The sequence below is a fragment of the Catharus ustulatus genome, chromosome 3 (assembly GCF_009819885.2).
Source record: "Catharus ustulatus isolate bCatUst1 chromosome 3, bCatUst1.pri.v2, whole genome shotgun sequence".
NCBI lineage: Eukaryota > Metazoa > Chordata > Aves > Passeriformes > Turdidae > Catharus > Catharus ustulatus.
The window spans coordinates 67,622,972-67,643,669 of record NC_046223.1 but is presented as its reverse complement, the minus strand read 5'-3'; the positions used below and the strand labels follow the sequence as shown (position 1 = coordinate 67,643,669).

Genomic DNA, 20,698 nt, shown 5'->3' with positions numbered 1-20,698 from the left:
ACTAAGATATGCCAAAAAGTGTCACTGAAAATCCACTTAACATAGTAACTAACTTTACCAGTAAAGCGCATAGCTTTGCTAAAGAAGACTACATGGTATGTAACATGACTTGATAAATTTAAAACCGCAAATGGTGGTTTTTTTTAAGTAAAATGGTACGTGAAACAATACAGGTTTGAATTTAAAGTGGAAAAACTCATACCTGATCTGTTGGTTGGATTCACTGTGTATTCTAAGAATTTCTTTCCCTTTAAACTCTAATTCCTTCGTCAATGCACTTATATTTTCGTGAAGATGCAGAATCTCTTTGTCCAGTTCAGCTATGTGATGGTCTCGGTGTCTCAGTTCATCTTGTAGATCTGATATACGGCATAAAAATTCTTTTTCCTGTGATATAAGTAGCAGCAGCAAAAAATATTTTACATAGACTTGTTTCTTAGAGGTAATGCATACAATACTTGCTTTGGAAGACAACAGCTGAGCAGAATTTTCCACCCAAAAGATAATTTTTTCAGTTTTTGATGTTGACACAAATTATAATCAAAGCAAAGGGCTTTTTTATTGCGTACAAGTACAAAGAAAGAAGAAACCAAAGTTATGCAATAAATGATTTCCACTTGCAAGAAAAATTAAACCCCATGATTATCACTGCCTGTTAAAATTGGTGTGGCTCATCACATTTTCCTTTTGCCCACACATACATGAAAAAATAAACAGATATCACTAATAGCCAGGGCATTTCGCTTTCTCTGTCTCGCCAGCATATGATCCAGAGAAACATTTTTTTCCCTTACAGCCCCATTCAATGGGAGAATTTTGGTCAAGATGTATGCCCTGTACAAAAATTGGTTCAGAACTCTCCTATCTTACAAATATATACAAAGCTCATAAATATCTTACTGCAGAATACGTGCTTTGTTATATTTATATTGTGTCCAACAAATCAAGAAAAGTTTTGGGTGTTTTTTTTGTTTTTTTTTGTTTTTGTTCCAATGATATTAATGTCTGGGAAACTCAGCTAGAGCCTGTTCCAATGGCTTTGATAATGAGCCTCCTTGGCTTAGAAATGTCTGTAATGAAAACAACTTTGTCAGAGTTTTCTATTTCCATCTATTCCATTTCTTACAGTTTCACAATAATTTATGATCATATAGTTTGCACAGAGAAAATCAGCAGATATTCCAAAGTAGTTCTGTGTATAACTGTGTTTTGTGCCTTCATGCCTCCAGGAAATACAAATATATACTTGTGCACAAATTTCATAAGGAATCTTTAAGAAGAGACAATTAAAAAAAACTACGTATCTCCCTAAATAAAGACTATGTTAAAGTTACAAGAAAATGCAGAGGAAAAATTTACATCTACACATATAAATATATTAAAAAAGTAGCAAATATAATCATCCTAATCAGACCACTCTCCATCTCATTCAACCCTGACCCTGTGAACTGATGAGCATTCTAACATAGGAAAACTCAGTACTGCTTTGACCTCAGTACAACCAAAGCTCGTGTTTAGCAGATCATTACACTGAGGCAAAAAGTACACATTGTTTGGCTGGATCACACACCAGTTCTTGTAATTTAAACTTTTTTCCCTGGCATCTCATTTAGGTGTCAGATTCTGGGCTTAAACAACACATGACTGAAACTATATCCTCCTAAATCCTTCATGACAGCACCATGTTTTTGCCTCTGGTGCCCACACTGTTAAACCTGCAAGGAATAGTTAAAAAAGGGCTCATCTTTGACTGTCTCTGTTTTTGTGTAAAGGCTATGTCCAACAAACCCTGTTTGCTCTGTTTATATATTTCTAGACCAACTCCTCCTCCTTGGTGCTGGAGTATCAGTTAATCAATCTTGAAAAATCTATTATATAGGTAAATAAGGAGGTACTTTTCTGGTCCTCTAATTTACAGGTGTCTGGTTTTCAATAGAGTTTAAACTTTGAATTTTTAGCTTCTAGGAGAAAAACTGATTGTGCATAAAATGAAAAATGAAAGATAAAAAGTGAATTAATCAGTTTGCTACTGAAAGCAAAGGTAGTTCATACTGTTTTTGGGGATTTGGTTTTGGTAGAGTGTCTTTTGTGTACTTTTTTCTTCAATTTGAAGCGATCATTTGATTATAAGCAACCACTTCTTTTACCCTATCTCTTATGCTTCAATGAGAAACAGCTTTTTCCTTCCTGCTGGCAGCTAAGGATGAGTATAATTTTGCAAAATGGACACTTGCATCCCATGGCAAGCCAAGGTGCTCCCAGATGGCTGCACAGTTCCGAGAGGAAACTGCCTGGATATGGGAGCCTTTTCTAGGCTTTGAATGAGGTTTGCAGAAAGCAGAAAAAGCTAAGCAAGGAAGTTTAGAAAACTGGTAGAAACACATTAGCTGCTGGTGCTAGATGATTTTGAAGGATTACATATTTGTTGTTTGTTCACAACAGTTGTTGCCTCCAGCAAAGGGAAAAATGAATATTGATCATGCCATTTTAAAGCCAGTTGCCAGCCATGCCTCCTACCTGTCGCCTGCAGAGTTCTATGCTTCTTTCAAGCTCCATTTTGGCAGCTACCAGTTCTTGTTGATGGTTGTGCCTCAGCTGGTCAATTGCTGCTGCATGTTGGTGGTTGAGCTCTGAGCGCAAGGAAGCTGGTTACCATGAACAAACAGAAAAGTTTATCTTGGATGTATTTACATTAATTTACAGTAACAGTCCAGCTCCATCCAGTATTGTTGCTGACCTAAAACACACTTTACATCAGCTAAGTAACTGTTCTGTATTTTATTTCTGTTGCTTTTTGAAAACATCAGTTCTCCATCAGAAACTTTGGTCACTTACTCCTTCCAAAAGAACCTTAAGCGAGAGATACTTTGAAAGTGAAGAGTCTAGGCTTACCTGTTAAAGCTTATAGTGATTTTAAGAGAACACTTAGGTCAATACTGAATGACCCAGAGAAACACTACGGTATTATAATAATGTAATACACACACACACACATACATATATGAGCAGAAATCATGGTTTTGGACCCATTGTCAAATTGAAAATAGTATACCTAACATAGCTTTTCCTTCATCCTCCAGCTCAAATCGCAGAGTCTGAAGTTCCTGTTCCATTTCCAATTTAAAGCCTTCCATGGCTTGTTTATGTGTTTCTTTCAGTGCATGAAGTTCTTCTGAGTGCTTCTGTTGTAAACGTTCTTCTAATTCCTACAAAATCAAAATTGAAAAAAATTGTTCTACACCAACTTAGAGAATTTTTAAAACATTACACAAACAAAAAAGTAGGCGTTGACATACTCAAGAAAAGACCCCCCACACCAGTATTATTCATATTTTCTTATCCTCCTAACATATTTTTTCTTTTCAGCGGTTCATAGTTACCAAGATTACCTGCGCACAAAACCCGTTTGGCTCACAGCTGGAAAAGAGAAAAAAATCAATCCATGGATATATCTACAAAAGCAAGCAATGCAATAAGGTGCAGATTCATAGATGGGTATAGTGTGCACACATTTGGCGACTTGTGCTTCTTAAGGATACCCATGTTTACTCCCTATGAAACTGCATAAAGCATAATGTTCCTGCTATACATCTTCTGGGCACACAGTGGAAAAACTGACTGCAAAAGCACACTCTGGAGCTGAACTTAAAAAACCTTAAGATTCTGTATTATGTACTATGCACTACCAAAATTCCAATTTTAAAGCTGGTTTCGTCAAGGTTTTAAAAAAAGTATCTTGGGTGGGACATGAAAATTATCTTGCAAGTCATAGAACATAGAACAATTTTTAACACAAGAAAAACACAAAACACATTTCAAAGTCTACTGGCAAAAAAACATGCAAAATTAACTATAATGGAAAATTCCTACTCAAAATCAAAACAAGAATATAATATAAAGGGTAATGATGTCAATCTACCATAAAGAAATGCATGTATTGATAATAATTTTACATATATATACACACACACCTATATATGTGCATATAAAGCAAGACATGAAATAATGCCAGTATTAGAAAATATTTTCAATATGTCTTGCTCAGATTTAAGTGGATAACAATATTACTTCAATACATCAGCTGAAAAGGAAATTTAGTAGTTATGCAGATACTTTCTTCACTAATTCCAATTGTGCACACAAAATGCTAAAAATGGCAACATTCTCTACAAAATCTGGAATAACCACATGAACATGCCTTTTGTTCTTGCTCTTTTGTTTCTTCCATGTTTTGAAAGGCAAGGATGTGGGCTTCCTGAAGTGACTTATGCCTTTGCTGATGCTCTTCTTCTAATTCCTGGATCTCCTGAGTCAGTCTCTGTCGCTCCTGACTGAACTGGGCTTGTAGTTGTTGCAAAGAGCTCTGTGACTGGGAAAGCTGCATCTCCAGATTCTGCTTCAGTAAGGAGATCTAACCCACAACAGAACAGCAAATATTCATTAATATTCATTAACATGAACATCAGCTCTAAAGAAGACATTCAGACAAAGAAAACATTTGAAATTTTAGAGCCAGAGCATTAGTTAAAAGGCAGACAAGCAATGTCATCCATCTACTAAATCTGTTGTTAATGTTATATGATATATAATCAGAGATATAATAATGACATTTTAGTGGTTTTGTAAGACTTATCATATTGGTTAGTTCTGCAGCACTACCTGTAACAGTTTTTAATGGCCAAATTATCAAAGACTATTTAGATTTTATATAAAAGATCAATAAAAATGACACTATCAAGGTCTGAAATCAAACACTAGATTGTTAAACTGTTCTTCATGGGAACATCCATTCTGCAAGGATCATCTTGCACATGGAATAGGGGAGGACAGCCTGTGACATCTACATTGGTTTTTATTTTTTTTTGTATGCTATAGTCCTAACTTACTAGTGGTTTTCCCATTTTAGAAAGAAATGGTACCACTCAACATCACAAATGAAAAGTAACACCTGATGGATTTTCCATCACACACTTTTTTGTTAGCTCAGTAAGACTATGAGAGTGATTTTTAGGCTTGCTTCCAAGATCTAAACAATTGGAGTCACAAATAACTAATTTTCTTAGAAATACCTGATTTTACAAACTATACTTTTCATCCAACAAGTATTATAGTACACTAAATTCCTTTTTTAGTCCTGTTTTCTTTTTGTAATTTTACACTTTGTTCTCCACATCAGATAGCATATTTTCAGACTGAAAGTACTAAACCTATATTCCCTTTATAGGCAAACATGAGCGCTACCCTTCAGTTCTGGAAACATTTTGCTACAGTGACTCCAAGGAAGGATAATAAAATTTCCAAGTGACAAAGAATTTGAATCAGTAAGGATACTTTTCAAGCCTCAGAGCACCGCATAATATGGAATTATAAAAGAAAGTCTGATAGTGTCATTTGATTCAGGGTATCTTAAAATTAATTATGTCAAATTTGTAACGACATTGCACATCAAGTTATGGAGTTAAAGAGAACATTAAATCCACCAGTTAGCAAAAAATTAATAGCAGCATACCAAGTACAACTTCTAGCATGAACATTGCTGCCGAACATGTGGGTTTTTTTTTTTCAGAAGGACACAGTTTAAGCAGATTTGAAAGAAAAAAGCTACAGAAAAAAAAAATTAGCAGTAAAACAACAGAAACAAAAATCAAACTAATTTAAATGAAATAAGCATAGCTTGTTGTATTTCTGATTCACCAGGTCTTTGTGTCTGGAAATACACACTCTACCTTCAACATACACTGTATAAATAGTATTGTACTTTCACATACCTTTGAAAGAGATTAGCTACAATTAAAGGAGTGTAGGGAATGCCTACACTAGATTCTGCAAAACCTTTTACTAAATACATTAATGTAAATTTCACATTAAAATTGTACAGTGTCAGACCAAAGTTTTGTCTGATCTCTGGTTCTGCCTCCAGAAAGCACCAACCAGGTTTACCTTAGAAAAAAAAAGGCCAAGCATAAGGGAGTTTGACTCTGCAATATATCTGGATCTAGCAATCTTTCTTAAACCAGAAGAGGTGTTTTGGAGCAGATTTATAGAAGAAATAATAACAACCATTATCTGAGCGCATAAAACTTTTAATATCCACAATATCTTGTGCCATGTTCCATGCAGACATGCCAATTTGACATGATAATCTTCAATAGTTATAATGGAAAGGAGTCAAAAGAACTTCCCTTATAATTTTCTGTATTCTACTCATGTTCCTATAGCTCTCCATCATTTCCCTCATTACACCCTTTGCCATACTGAGCTGGTCTGGCTGAGCAAGCTGCTCCTTTTATGAAAGCTATTTTATATCTATGATCACATTTCTCCCACTTTTACCCCTTTTCTACTATTTATTTTTTAAGATTAGGGGCCCAAAATAGCACAAGTTATTTGAAATGAGAGCAAACTCTGTTTTTATGTAGTGATTTATATGGTTTTACTTGTTATGTTCTATGTTTCTCTCCTGTATTTCTAAAGTTTTATTTGCTTTTGAGACTCCTACTGAGCACTGAGGTGATGTTTTCACAGAATTATGTTTCAGAGTCCCCAAACCTACTTTCTAGTTGTAACAGGTCAAGGTAAGGCTCATCATTTTACAGAAAGAGTTACATTTTTTTTCCTTGTGTATAATTTTGCATTTATCTATACTGGATTTCATCTGCCATTTTATTGTCAAGTCCCTTGGCCTTTGACAGCTATTTTATTTTGAATAAGCTTTTATAAGCTGCAAAGCTTCCTACCTTACTCACATCTCAACAACCTGTAAAAGAAAATATTTTGAGCATCAGTATAACTCTACTGATAAGTTACCTTCACTGTGGTAACAATTTATTTAATATCTATGTATAACATATACTGTATTTTTTCTCTTCACCCCTAGAAACTCACTCCACTGAAGTGGTGAGTTTGCACCATGCACCTGCCAGCATGGTCAGCTCTGAATTTTCATACATGCATCATCTTCTTGTACTGCAATGTGCTATTGTCTTCTTTCTCCAGGACAAAAAAATAAACTATTTTACCCAAACTTCCCTTTGGTCTGCACACATCCCCATCTACTCTAGTTCATCCCACATTCACTACTGGGCCCTTCTCTCCTTCCCACTCTTCTGTAACCCCACACCTACCTGGCCCTTCTCTTCATCTGTAAGCACATTCTTGTCCTTGGACCATGTTTCTGTCCCTCAGGTTTCTCACTACTGTCCTGTCCTGTTCACCCTGGCCAGCAGGAGGTACAATTCCAGGGGAATTGTGCAATTCTAGGGGAAGTCCTGCCCAACCTCAGGAAATTTAATGATCACACTCCAACAAGCCTTTCATGATAACAGTCAAATGGAATCAACAGTAACTTCGGCAAATTTTTATTAAAGTAACATGAAAAAATATATTTTTGGCTTGAAGTTAAATCTATCTCTCACTTGAGATCCTGCTCCAAATTCTGATAATTATCAGCATATAGTTTATAAATATGTTGAGCGTGGGCCAAGAACAAAACAATTTTATTTTCATTTCTGTCTTGGAAGTGCAGAAAAAATTTTAACTGAGATGATCAAGAGAAGTCTGACATCCGGGCAGGAAGCCATCTTCGAAGAGATCAGGAATAAGCAAGAACAGTTCATCTTTCCACCAGATTAAAGTGACTGCAAAACCACAGCCTGAAATGAGTCAATGTCTGGAGATGTCTATTTGCATCAATAGACTACACAGAAAATAAAGGACAATGAGGATTAAATGATTCTAGCAAGCAAGTCAGATTAGTCTACCCTTCTAAGAATTTGTTTTGATGTTGAAAAGTACAAAAAAAGTTTAAAAGATCAGTCTTTTTAGAGAGCATGTGATTTTAAATATTATTTTGATTATTCAGTGCATAGACTGATATCCTTAAGAGCATGTTTTGAGAACATTAGTGCCTCTTATTGTATGTCTTTGGACTACCCTTTCTGTACATCTCTGTACTAAGGATTCAAAATAAAACAGCTCTAAACACTATTCTCTGAACTTCCAGTACTTTTATCCCAGGTTTTCAGTACATTAGAAACATCAGTGAGAATTCAAATTAAAAAAACCCAGAAAGAATAGTTTGGCTACAATTATGAGTTACACTGCAAAACTGCAAATTATAATAGAGCATCAATCCCATGCTTTGTAGAAAGCTCTGCAATACACATCTGCGCTGCCCACAAGCTTGCTTGCGTTCACAATGACATAAAAACACTGCTCATGTTATGACCACGTACACAGTGCCTGATGCCAGTGATACACACACAGTCACACAGATGAGAGGACACACTACACAAGCTTTTGATAGCAGCACATGTTCTCGTCTCAAATAGTTCCATGTCTCCCATTTCATGGGTTTAAGCTGTAAAGCAGTACTGCAGGATATGCAGGTTGACTAGTGCAAGCATCACTTACATTGCTGATAGATTTATGCAAAGCTTCACCGAGACAGTGCCGCTATGAAGGAAAGATCACAGGAATAAAGGGAAACATTCAGAAAACAACTAAGTAAAAGAAAAAGGGATAAGGAAGGAAGGATAAACATAGAACATTAATTATAATTTGATCAGATAAAAATAAGTTGAAAGCCATCTGGAAAAAGTATGGATATGTTTCTTTGACTTAGTCTGTAAGCTAGTGAACACAGAACAGAATGATGTGGTTTACCATGTTATGTTTCTGACATACAGTATAGCATTATCTCTTTAACATAATGTTACTATATAGATATATATTACACAGCTGAAGATTTTTGAAGTTATCTGCTTGTTTTCTCCTTTATGGCAGAACAATTTTGGGAAGAAAACATTAAGTACATGAACAGATGCTATATAAGGGCACAATCAACAATCAGCTGTGTCTCATATCACATGCATATTAAATACATCATAATAAAGGTCAATTGCTAAAGGGCAGAAAATTAGTTTAGTCTTTAATGAAGACATTTCTATTAAAATCTTTCTTTTATCTTTCTTAAAATTAAGAACCAAATGGATACAGAGAAGACTATTCCTGAAAGTCTCCAGAAATAAAGTGACTTAACATACCACTTATAGTAGTGATGATTACTAATGAAAAGCAAAGAAATCCCAACATATTGCCAAGTAAATGCTCTATGAAATATTATTGATCATATAAATAATATACATAATTAACATGTACATAAAAATTCCTGTGTGCTTATACATATGAATCATGTAGATAAACACACACATGCACAGAAGAGAGTCATCAGAAATTAAGTGAGAGCAATTTCAAATCCAGCATGACCACTCCCCTTTTGTCACAAGTTGGTCAAGAAGACGGCTTTCTCCAGGAAAGAGCAGGTATTTTGACACCAGCCTGAAAGCCTAGAGGTGGGAAACAGTAGATAATACTTTGCCAAAATACAAAAAAAGAAATCGTTATTCAGCCTCAAGAATAAAAAAAAAAAAGACACAACATAAAAATACATTATTGTGAAAAATCCAGAATGGGCTTATTAAAATTGTAAGAGAGTTATAAGCATTAATTTTCTGTGCAGGAGTGGAACACTAGGAGGCATCATACTCCAGCAGACAAAGCAAGAGGTCAGCATTTAACAGCTCTGATTCCAATACTGGACTTTGACACTGCCAGCTTGAACAAGTCCATCCAATTTTTCTGTGCTTCCTTTCCCATCTGCTTGGTTTGTTTAGGGGGGAAGCTGTTATGAGTAGGAATGATCTCCTGCTAAATGAATGTTCATTTTTTAGAACAGTTGAGGTTTTATATTGGTGGACACATCTATGCAGCACTGTGGTACAACTGAGAAATACTTAGATTTTGCACCTGAAGCAGAAAAGTTCTCATTGGACAACACTGATTAGAAGTTCCAAGCAGAAATGCAGCAATTTACTCAGCTGCAGCTCCATATTCAAAAGTATGCAAAACACATTCAGAATGCAGAACTCCAAAAAACACTGGTTTAAGTGCTTTTAAGAAATTTCATTAAAATTCCAGACATCCTTAATGAGTACTTCCATAGCAAGGCCCATCCATGTTCTGGAGGAAAAAAAAAGTTAAGAACCAAAAAGAATGCAGGACTAATCATTACTGTCTGTATATCTACAATGGGGAAAAGTGATGATTTAAAAAAAAAAAAAAAGATGGGTTTAATTATCACTATTTCTACAGGCTGGAATTCAAGATTTCATTTGTGATATTACTGTAGTATAAGAAACCTTTGCGCAATTCTCTTTGAAACCTATGGGGTGTACAAGTGAATTAATTTACTTCTTGAAAGTACAGGAAATTCTGAAACCACTGATTTTCTGAAATCACCTGATTTTGCTGTCTCATTTTTCAGTAGAAATATTATCTTCTCCACCCTCAGCCCATGCAAAGCTAACCTCAGACACAACCAAGAGAGTTTCCTCACAACCCAGAGGAAGAGCAGAGATAGAGCGTAGAATGGAGTCTGCATCTTTATATGCAGTATCTTTTGAATCCACTGATCATTGCAGGCTACTCAGCAGGACTGAAAGACTTTCCAAGCAATACGTGGAACAAGACTGGAAATCCCAGCTCTTTTTCAACACCTCTCCTAGAAGAGGTGAGTTTTCAGTTTAATTGGGCAATGTGTGTTACAATAAAGAACAGATTTAGTGATTTGAAATGATTCAAGCTTTGTGTTTGCTTATTGTAATGAACAGTTGTTTGTATTCCCATCACAGCTGTCACAAGGGTCATTCTTGGTGATGAAACGGTGTAATTTTCCTCAAGAAGGACATTTACTGCACCAGTGACATCTTCACATTTTCATGCAGTTACCTTGTTTCCTACAGGATATTGATTTATTGAATGCTTGGAAGTTCTCCTGTTTTATGGTTTCACTGAACTAAAAAATACTTTCAACCAATTTAGAGAGGCTTGACACTTAATTTCAGCATCAGCCTTCTCTTATCACCCAAAGATCAGTTATGTAACACTTTCCCCTCACTGTCACTTCAATGCCACATTGACACAATCTAACTTGGCTATATGATTTACTGAATTTTCAAAACACTGCCAGAAAACAGGAATTCTTGTGTAAAACCTAACAGGGAAAGCTCCTACTTTATGTGTTTTATCAAAGCAGATCTAGATGGCTGCACAGTCTTTGCTTCATTTTAAGAACAACCTCCCAGTGATGCTGCTTACCTTTCTGAAGAACAAATCCTATGTGCACCCATCAGACATTAGTGAAGGAAATGAGTTTCTGAAGTGCCTAGCACAGAAGCCAGAGGGACCTTCAGCTCAAGCCCATTTTATCCAGCTAATAATGGCAACAACAACAACCACCCTAAAACTCTCCCTAGAGACAGGTCTTTGAAGAGAAGGACTGATTTGTCAGCAGATGTGCAGTCTCCGTCTGCGCAGTGCTTACGTGGCAGATGACTCCGCAGAGATTTGGAAAGCAGCTGTTTGCTACTACAACGTTTTACTTGGCTTGAGGCTTGTGACATGCCATGAACTAGAGAGCTGCATCAAAGTTTGCCCTCTGACTGGCAAGAAAAAGCAGCATTTGGAGCTCTTTCCCGATCTCAAAACTCAACAGTTTTCTGATGAGGAAAATGAAGTGTATATATAAGGCATTCTGAAATCTTTAATCATCACTGGGATCTAATTGGTCCTGATTTCCTCCTGGTTTTGGAGCAACCCCAAAGGGAGGGTGCTATCTCCAAGGTGCCAGAGAGTAGGAAACTTACCCTGTTGCTCTAAAAAGATGGAGTTTTTATCTTTTCTAGTTCTAGGAATCTGTCAAACTTCTAGGCAAAATCATAAAATGGCATGGGTTGGCCTAGGTATTTTGCAGATTTGTATGTTTGGATTTTAGAAAACACTTTTTAAATCCAACAAACTTCAGGTTCAATAGTTAGGGAAAAACAAGTGCATTGAATGTCCTGATAATTCTTAAAGATTTTGGAAAGTGAGCTTCATTCATTTATTTTTCATAATGCTGTCAGGATTTTAAAGATTATATATGCATCTTGACTAATTTTTCCTGGAGCACTGAAGCATCACTGCCTTTAATCAAGAATTTTAATCATCTGCTGAATCTCAAACAAATTTTGCCCCACCTGATAAGTTCTCTCTCATTCCTTCCAGGGTCCACTGTTTTTGAACCAAAAGCAAAAACTATTTGAGCAAGTACAGAGCAAAGAGGCTAAGGGAAGTGTTTTAAAACTAGATGCTTGTCAAAGTCTTTATCTTAAATTTAAGGGACAAACATATATAAATATAGGATTAAAATTTTGGATTGGGGATGGTAGTACTGTTGGATTTGGCTTAGATTTCTATTTACCAGTCGTAGAAGCGTGAACTTCCAAATCTCAAATTAAACTTTTCCCTTATGCACAATACTAAGAATTTCATGTTCTTTTCATTTATTGATAAATAGAATTAAAAGCCTTTCCATCTCTTCCAGATTTACTGCCAAACAAAAACCCATGGCATTAAATTTCAATTAGAAATTTAGTATCAGGTAGATAGGTTTCTTTGAATATGAAAATATCAACCTTAAACATTAGCCTAGACATATTTTTTAACTGAATTAAACAAAACACCATGAGAGGAAAATAATTAAGAAGGAGCCAAAAGAGAGGTGAAAAAGTCCAGGAAGACGTTTATTATAAAACAGAGAACAAACTCACACTTGCTAGCATTCCTACTGTGTCCTAGTGAAAAATACTTTGAAAATACTCATTTGTTCTGTTACTCTTATTTGCCTGTTTTGCCGAGTAGCTCTTAATTGCAAATGGTCTTTAATTAATTTCTTCTGTTATATTCAGAATCTTTTAACAAAGAGTGAAATAATTATGAAGGCGAGGTCTGGGCTGAATGGGCTCACCAAAACCAAAGGCTTGTAAAGAACAGCTGAATGTTAGGCATTTGTTTTCATGTCCAGGCTTCAGAAAACACTACAATGACCAATGGAGACAGAACAAATGCACCAACTCATCATCAGGGTGACATCTCTGCAGAGAATAGGGAGCCCAGAACAAGAGGGAGCCCTTTCTGAGAAGCAGAAAGTCGTGAAGCCAGGACAAGCACTCTCAGTAGTTGGCTCTCAGAGGGCTGCTGTGATTCCAGACTATGAGATTATCCACATGCACATGTGAAGCTATTTCTGACCTGTTTAAAGCACAGGTTTGCCACCTGGAATACAGGAGTACCAACTCCTCTGAATCAGTGGTGAGTGGCAGGATGCACAAAGACAATCTAGGATCTAGGCAGAAACTCCCAAATCTCCCCTAATTCTGTGAGGCCTGCATGAATTACAGCACAGTCCCATTAAGACAACAGTTTTGAGACCTGTACTAACCTGCCAAAGTTTTCAACAGTCAAAGAAAGCATGCTCCTTTTGAAAAACAAGTATCTACAGATTGAGGAGAAGCCATAAAACATTACCCTGAACTGCATTCCAGGGTGCCCTCTGTTCTTTTCTCCCTCCTTGGTATGAGTTTTCTTTTTATTCTTCTGGATTTCCACCTTTTAGATTTTTAAGTGCTTTTTAAACCTTGCCCAACATCTCTTACCGTCCACTAGATGTCATAGTAGCCTTACTAGTATCACTAAATACAAGAATTGCCAAAGCAAATTAGAAGGGAGTTATTTGAAATTTACCTCCACTTTGTTTCTGACAGAGGAGCCTTTAGACAGAGGGATCAGGACAGTATCAAGTGACAGGGAGCTGAGTAAAATGATTCTGCGCTGAAAGCTTATCTCCCTTCTTTCTGGAAACTGATACAAGGTATGTACAAGTTATTTCTTGTAGAAATTTTCGGCATCCATTTGACAGCAAATCTTCTAATGCAAGGATTACCCAGACTGTGGAACAGGCCAATAATCCTCGTGCTGGGGAAAGAAAGTAGCATTTCCTGATTTTGCTAATGTGGATGACATCAGCTCTGCAATAAGCACTTCTGCCCAGGCAAGTAAAGATGGAGCAGTAACTGCGTCTGGATGAAACCTGATCAAAAGCCAATTATAGATGTGCACAGGAGGTCAGGAAGTTTTCTCAGCACTCTATCAACAGCAGAATACTTGGGATTTTTAGATCAGTATGTTGAGACCGAGTTTTTAATTTCCTGAAAACTACAACTTGAATAATAACTACATCAGATGGAAATATTTATATTTTGGTACAAGTCAGTTTCTCCTATTTACTCTGACAGTTTAAAAACAAGCACACCATCACAGAACAAACTCTGAAGGGAAAGTCTCAACATATTTTAAAAAAATGAGCTTTTGCAGTATGAAAAAAAATAACAGCTACCGAAATGTATGCAGTATACTTTTGCCCATTCTTGCTGTACTACTTCTGGTATTTCTATTAACAGAAGATATATCTTTGGTGTGAAAAGTTGATAAAGTTAAGAAAGAAGAATGTCACACATGTTTGGGCATGTATGAAGCTACTTAAGAATGGGAAAGCTACATGTGGGAAAAAATAATGACAAAAACATTCACCTTACTGAAACGTTACTGAAATGTAAGCAAGATGGGTGAATAAGTATTTACTCAAATATAGAAAAGCCCATCCACAATGAGAACCCTTAATTCAGTTCACTGAAAAAAACATATCACAAGAAGAAACAGGTAAGAAGAATACAAATCTTAACCGGTATGTTTCAGTGCCCAGACTGATGGTTGCACAAAACAGACAGGCAAAAGAGAGAACATGCTCATGCTTTCAAAAAAAAAAGAAAAAAAAGAAAAAAAAGAAAATTCCAGCTATTTTGGCCCTGGCTGAAGTTTTATCAGCAGTAAAATGTTTTAAAGAAAAGTGTTAAAATGCCCTTATAGAGCTAAGAGGAATGGAAAGGAGCTAGCATATCTGAATTCACTGCATATTTCATTATGAAACTCTTGAATGGTTTGATGTAGAAGTACTTGGTGCAATTTACAGGGAAAAAAAGGGAAAAGCACTTTCTTTTTCATCTTCTAGAATAATTTCTCATATTAGAGATAAAAACTACACGTTTGGTCTCTGGACCAAATGAGCTAGTTAAACTACCAACCATATTTAATTGTAGATAGTGCTTTGCAACCAGCAAGAATGTGCTTAACACCTTAATCAGCCAAGTAGCATTTTATCTCGAGAAAATTATTTTATTCATAACATAGCTATACCGTTAAGAGTAACAATAATCCTATGTGCTTTCTTGTGAAGGACCACTTAGCATTACTGGTATGAAAGCAAAGCCATTGCCTAGCTTTATGCAAGAGCTAGATTCCACCTATCAAACGTGCAACAAACAGAAGTAGCAGAAATTTGTAGATCAGAATAACATAATTTTAAAAGCTCAAATCAGCCTTGTACACTTTTTGGGCGTAATTTATTTTATTGAAACTGTTGGTTTGGGGTGTTTTAATAAACATTTATATCTGTGTCTGTTCATTCAGTTTTCCGGCACCAGTCAGCAGCATTCCCAGGTGGGCATACTCTACGTTGTATTTTTCTACAGTGTAGGTAACTATATTTAAACTTGTTTTTTCAGCCCTTCAGCCCAGTATGATTACGTAACTGTTCCTATACTTCAAGTTAGGTGACGCACTTCTTTATAGCTTGGTTTTAAATAAAATCAGAGATGCATCAATATGATATTAGAAAATTGCGCCTCTATTGATGAGCATTTAATTTCTGAATTCAACCATTATGAAGTCATACAACTAAGTGGTAAACCTCTAGACACTTTCTCAACATAAAGAACACACATCAGCCACGTTTGTCGTCAAATCAGGATTTACAAATTATTTAGCCAAGACCCTGGTTTTGTCTTGTTTTGATAAATTGTTGTATAATACTACTGGTATAGAGCAGATTGTTATTTCAAGCCTAAAAATCTGAATTGCAGAAAAAGAAGCTGGATTCCCTCTCTTCCTAATTTTATACAGGCTTCACACCTTTCAAATGGGTTTTAAATACATCTTCCCACAAATTAAAACCAGGGTGTAACAAATCCACAATTTCACAGCCCTACTGCAGTATCTCGGGCAGTTCTAGTTCAGGGTAGAATTTCTAAGGTGTTTCAGGACCTGCTAATTTCAGTACCTTATCAGTTCTGGAGGAAGGGACAGAGGAGCATTTCTTACGGAGTTTGTGGGCAACATCAAGCTGGGAAGAATAAAAGATGAAGGGCAACCCAGCGGAATGGACACCATACAACGCAAGACAGAGCTGCCATCCAGAGAGACCTATCTAGGTTATAACTATGGGCTAGCAGGAACCACACAAAATTCAGGAAAGTCAAATGCAAAGTCCTTGACACAGGAAGGACCAAACCCATACACTGGTCCATACTGCTCTTCACAACCTCATTGACGGTGAGCTGAACATGAACCAGCAGTGTGGTGTAGCAGCACTGAGTGCCAGCAGCACAACTGGGCTGTAGCAGCAAGCAGTAGCTTGAGGGAAGGGATCAGTGCCTTTGACTTGGCCCTTACTGCACACTACCTGGAGGGCATATTTTGTCTCATTCAGCTTTGGTACAAGATATATGTTGATAAACTTGATCATATTCCACCAAGAAGACTGGGACTGCAACAGATATCCTTCTGAGGTAACTCTGTTTGCTCAGGCTAAAGCAGAAACAGCTTCATGGGACTTGAGACTTTTCCAGTACCAGTATGAGACGGTCACAGAGAAAGTGGACCCAGTCTTGTTATAATGGTGTACAGCAGAACAAGAAAGGCTGCAATCAAGCTGAAACAGAGAAGGTTCTGTCTAAATATAAAGAAAAAGCTCACTATGAGGATAATTAAGCAATCAATGAGATTACTCAGAGATGCTGCGGAATCCTCATCCTTAGAGGTTATTCAAGAGCTGACTGGAGAGAGCCCTAAGCAACCTGGTTCTAATTCACTGCTGACTGATTGGAGCAGCTTCCTGAGGCCTCTTCCAGCCTAAGCCTGTGATTCTGTGATCCAAGTTGCTACAAGTCCCAGAGACCACCTTCTGTGTACTGCAGTCAGGAGGAACTTACTACAAATCCATTTCTCCAAGAGTTAAGTTACCCATCTTTTACACTATGGTTTGAAATTCTATCCCAGCTGTAATGGATAGAATACAGATTCTTGCAGAGTGAAAGCTTATTTCCCTACTATCAACACTAACTTTTCAATCTTTATAAAATACCTATCCACTTCAAACAGTGGTATGGAAAAGTCACATCTGGATTGAAAAAAATAGTCCGCACATGCTATTAATCTCTTTGCATTATAGTTCTTTGATACAGTAAAATATATGAAGAAAAAAGAAATATACAACCACTTTTCATATGGAGACCTTTCCCTGTGTCTGAAAATTCTCTAGTAAATTCTCCTTATTACAGTTAGGTTTCTGATGCCAAAATTTCTTGCAGGGAACAGGCAGGGAAAAAAAAGTTAATTTGCAACATAGTAATTTTGCATTCTGAAACTGTAGTTTAGATTTAACATGGCATTTTTGAAAGGCAGAGAGTTACAACTATGGAAAGTTCAATATATCCCTTTCAATACAAAATGCTATTAACAGGAAGAAGTAAAGAAAGTAAATGAAACTTGGGTAATGTGAACGTTAAAATCAAATTAGTTGAATTCTTATTACGTTCATGTTGTAAAAAGCAACAGACCAAAAACTTTGAAAACCTCCAGCTTTTATGAGTCTAAACGCCAAGACTTCACAAGCTTAAATTCCCCCGGTCAGCAAAATATATTGTGATGTGCTCCTGTGAGAGGCTGCATAATCAAATGCACGTTCAGTTATTAGACTTCACAAATTAGCCGGCAAATTAAAAGCTGCCCCACAATAACACCCTAGAATCACAGTCATTTAATGAGTTCCAAAATCTGTTACTCTTACTTTAAAATGTGTTTGTTCATTATCAGCTATTTATTCAAAATGGAGTTAATAAAACCAGTTCTACAGCATTTATGGTTTGGAAAAAGTACAAAGCAAGTATTTTCTTTGAGTTATCTAACAAAACTGAGATTATAAATATGCGTTATCATTTAAAAACCTCAGTATTTACACAAAATTATCCCAAAATTATGTCCAAAATCACTTAGGACATAGCTGCAATAAATGTGTCATAGAAACCAAGAGACATTTTGATTGCTCAGAGACTTGTACACTGCTATTTTTGTACATATAGGGTATTATTATTATTTTTGTAAAGATAGGGGATACCACTAAGTCCAAACAATTAACATTGGTAGATATTTAACAGCACAGCAGGTGAGCAGACAAAATCCAGTCTTGTAGTGAAGAAGTGAGACTGTCAACATCCTCTCCCTCCTCCCCTCAGAACTGTAAAAAGTTTTATTCACATGTAACGTAAAGAACAACATTCATACAATTAAAGACTCATATTATTTAAAATATTTGATCATGATTAGATTAAAAAAGCCCTATGCCAACAAATTTCAAAGCCAGATATTACAACTGATTTTATTTACTTAGTTGGTAATAAGCCACCAACAATTAAATTGTAGTGGCTTTCCAATTCTCAAAGATACCATAGTTACCTGGTCTAAAAGGTCTTCGACCTTTTTTTGCCATCCATCCCTTGCTGCATTTTTTTCACGTTCTTTCAGCTGCAACAGCTGAGTCATGGCTGCCTTCTTGTCCTCTTCATGCTGCAGCCTCAGCTCTTCACGAAGCTTATTACATTCCTGTCTAAAAACAAAGGTCAAATAACTAAAATGCAGTGGGACATTGTGCAAGAAGTGGGAAACAAGTACAACCTCAGAAATAACTGGAAAATCTTAAATAAAATAAGCACTTGCTTTACATTTCACTTGATAGTACATTTGCATACAATATATATTTCATTTCCCATTAAAGAATAATAAAAAAATACTTGCCGAAGATTTTCTGTCCATTTTATTTCCAAGTCACGTGCCATTCTGTCGACTTTGAACTTTTCCTCCTCTCTCATGGCAGCAATCATTGCCTCGTGCTGTTGTCTCTCCTGATCTAGTTCTCCCTGCAAATACAAACTTTACAATAGAGACTGATCAGCAGCAAAAGTGTATTTCAAACATTAAATGAGTGTATTTATAATAAAAATATCAACTGCAACTGGCTCATAAATTTGAACTACAACTTCTTCGGTGTTAAATTCCTAGTTAATCACAATTAATGCTTTTACATCTCCTGATATTTCTTACTTGTGAAACAGATATTCCTATAAAAAGGAGTTTTCCAGTAAGTCATTCTGCAATCTTTTCAAATACCATTATGTTGAATCACAAAATAATTTATGTGGTAAAGAACCTCTAAAGGTCAACAAGTCCCACTCACTGAAGGACACACTTCAGAATTAGAGCAGGTGGTTTAGGGCCTTTGTCAAGTATGCTTTGAATTTTATTTTAAAATTTTTTTTAAGCATCAAATATCCAGTATTTGAATTTCAAAGCCTGTGCTCTCTGTATCTGATAGAAAGTTCAAAGTTAATTTCTGTTTCTTGATGGGACAAGCCTGCTAGAAATAAGGCTTCACAGTCTGAACAGAGAACATCACCTTTAAAATTTCCATCTACTTCTGCTGAAATTTTACCATACTAGAATAATATTAGGTACCACCTAGAAATCCTACTTACATGAATGCTGTTCAGCAGTGCTTGCTTCATTCATGAGAAGCAACCATAACCCCCTAAATTAAATTAATACCTTTTAAAATGAGACCTTTTCTGTAGCATTTTGATAAATTTTAAAATCTGTTAAGATAAATGTTATTGCCAGTAACCTACTATATATGAATATTTAAATGTTTTAATAGGTGAAGAGAGCAATGCTACTTCATAAGAACATTTAGAAACATTATAAAAAATACAGAGACAGTTATGAACTAAAATATTGTGCACCTCTAATGATTGTAGCTGAAAGAAATAAAAAAAAATTACCAACAACCTGTTTCAGGCTGGTTTTGTTAAGAAAATATGAAAACACTTCAGTGAAAAAAATTTTTATAATACTTGCTGCTCTGTGTCAAATACTTCTGAGATCTTGTAAACGTACATTCTTTACAGAGGAAACAAAAAGAAAACGTTTACCCGGTATTGCAGTCAATAAGCTATTGACAGACAATTCTGCTTGCATCCAAGCCAATTAAAATGACAATATATTTGTGCCTAGCAAATTAATTGCTTAATGGTATAAAGTGGTCACATTTTCTAGATGCCAGCCTGCTATCTTTAAAGATATCCTAGCATATATCTAAAAATTATTTTCAAGTCTTTACTGAGTTCTAAATTCGAGCCTGAAATGAAGACTGTGTCCATTATCCAAGGAAAACACAGCCCATATATATTCGAAAAACTAATCAAAAACATTTCTGTGAATTTCAGAGCTATTAAGCTCTGGACCTTGTTTTACATCATGACATGAACTGGCTGGAATTGCAAGTGTTAACTCACATCCTTTCATGAAATTCTATTAAAGCTCTGAACATGTTTTGTATGGATGTATTTCGGCAGCTGCAATTTACATTAACCACACAAAGAAAGGTCTGCAGCACTACCTGTTAAAATACTAAAATGTTCTGAAAATAAAAAATACCCACCCCAAAACAACCAACCAATAAAATAAAAATTTAAAAAACCAAACAGTAAAACAACCCATCCTAGTTTCCATTTTTTAAAGTTTCTGCACAAAATAGAAATCTCTCCTTTAATGAAGCCATATGAGGCTGCTACTATCGTGTGTACCCCATAAC

General features: G+C 36.0%; 1 protein-coding gene across 9 annotated transcripts in view; it reads right to left on the bottom strand.

Moving 5' to 3' along the window:
• Positions 1-20,698, bottom strand: part of FAM184A (family with sequence similarity 184 member A) — a 76,148-nt gene that overhangs the window by 11,570 nt on the left and 43,880 nt on the right. For 6 of the 9 annotated variants that reach the window (XM_033054235.2, XM_033054237.2, XM_033054238.2 and 3 more), the window contains exons 8-14: positions 18,847-18,968; positions 18,508-18,658; positions 8,413-8,454; positions 4,199-4,411; positions 3,053-3,206; positions 2,518-2,645; positions 203-387 (exon numbers count right to left, since the gene is read on the bottom strand). In XM_033054235.2, coding sequence (XP_032910126.1) covers positions 203-387; positions 2,518-2,645; positions 3,053-3,206; positions 4,199-4,411; positions 8,413-8,454; positions 18,508-18,658; positions 18,847-18,968 — 995 coding nt within the window. The remainder of the gene's footprint in view (positions 1-202; positions 388-2,517; positions 2,646-3,052; positions 3,207-4,198; positions 4,412-8,412; positions 8,455-18,507; positions 18,659-18,846; positions 18,969-20,698) is intronic. The other 3 variants (XM_033054236.2, XM_033054239.2, XM_033054241.2) reach the window with 1 other exon arrangement.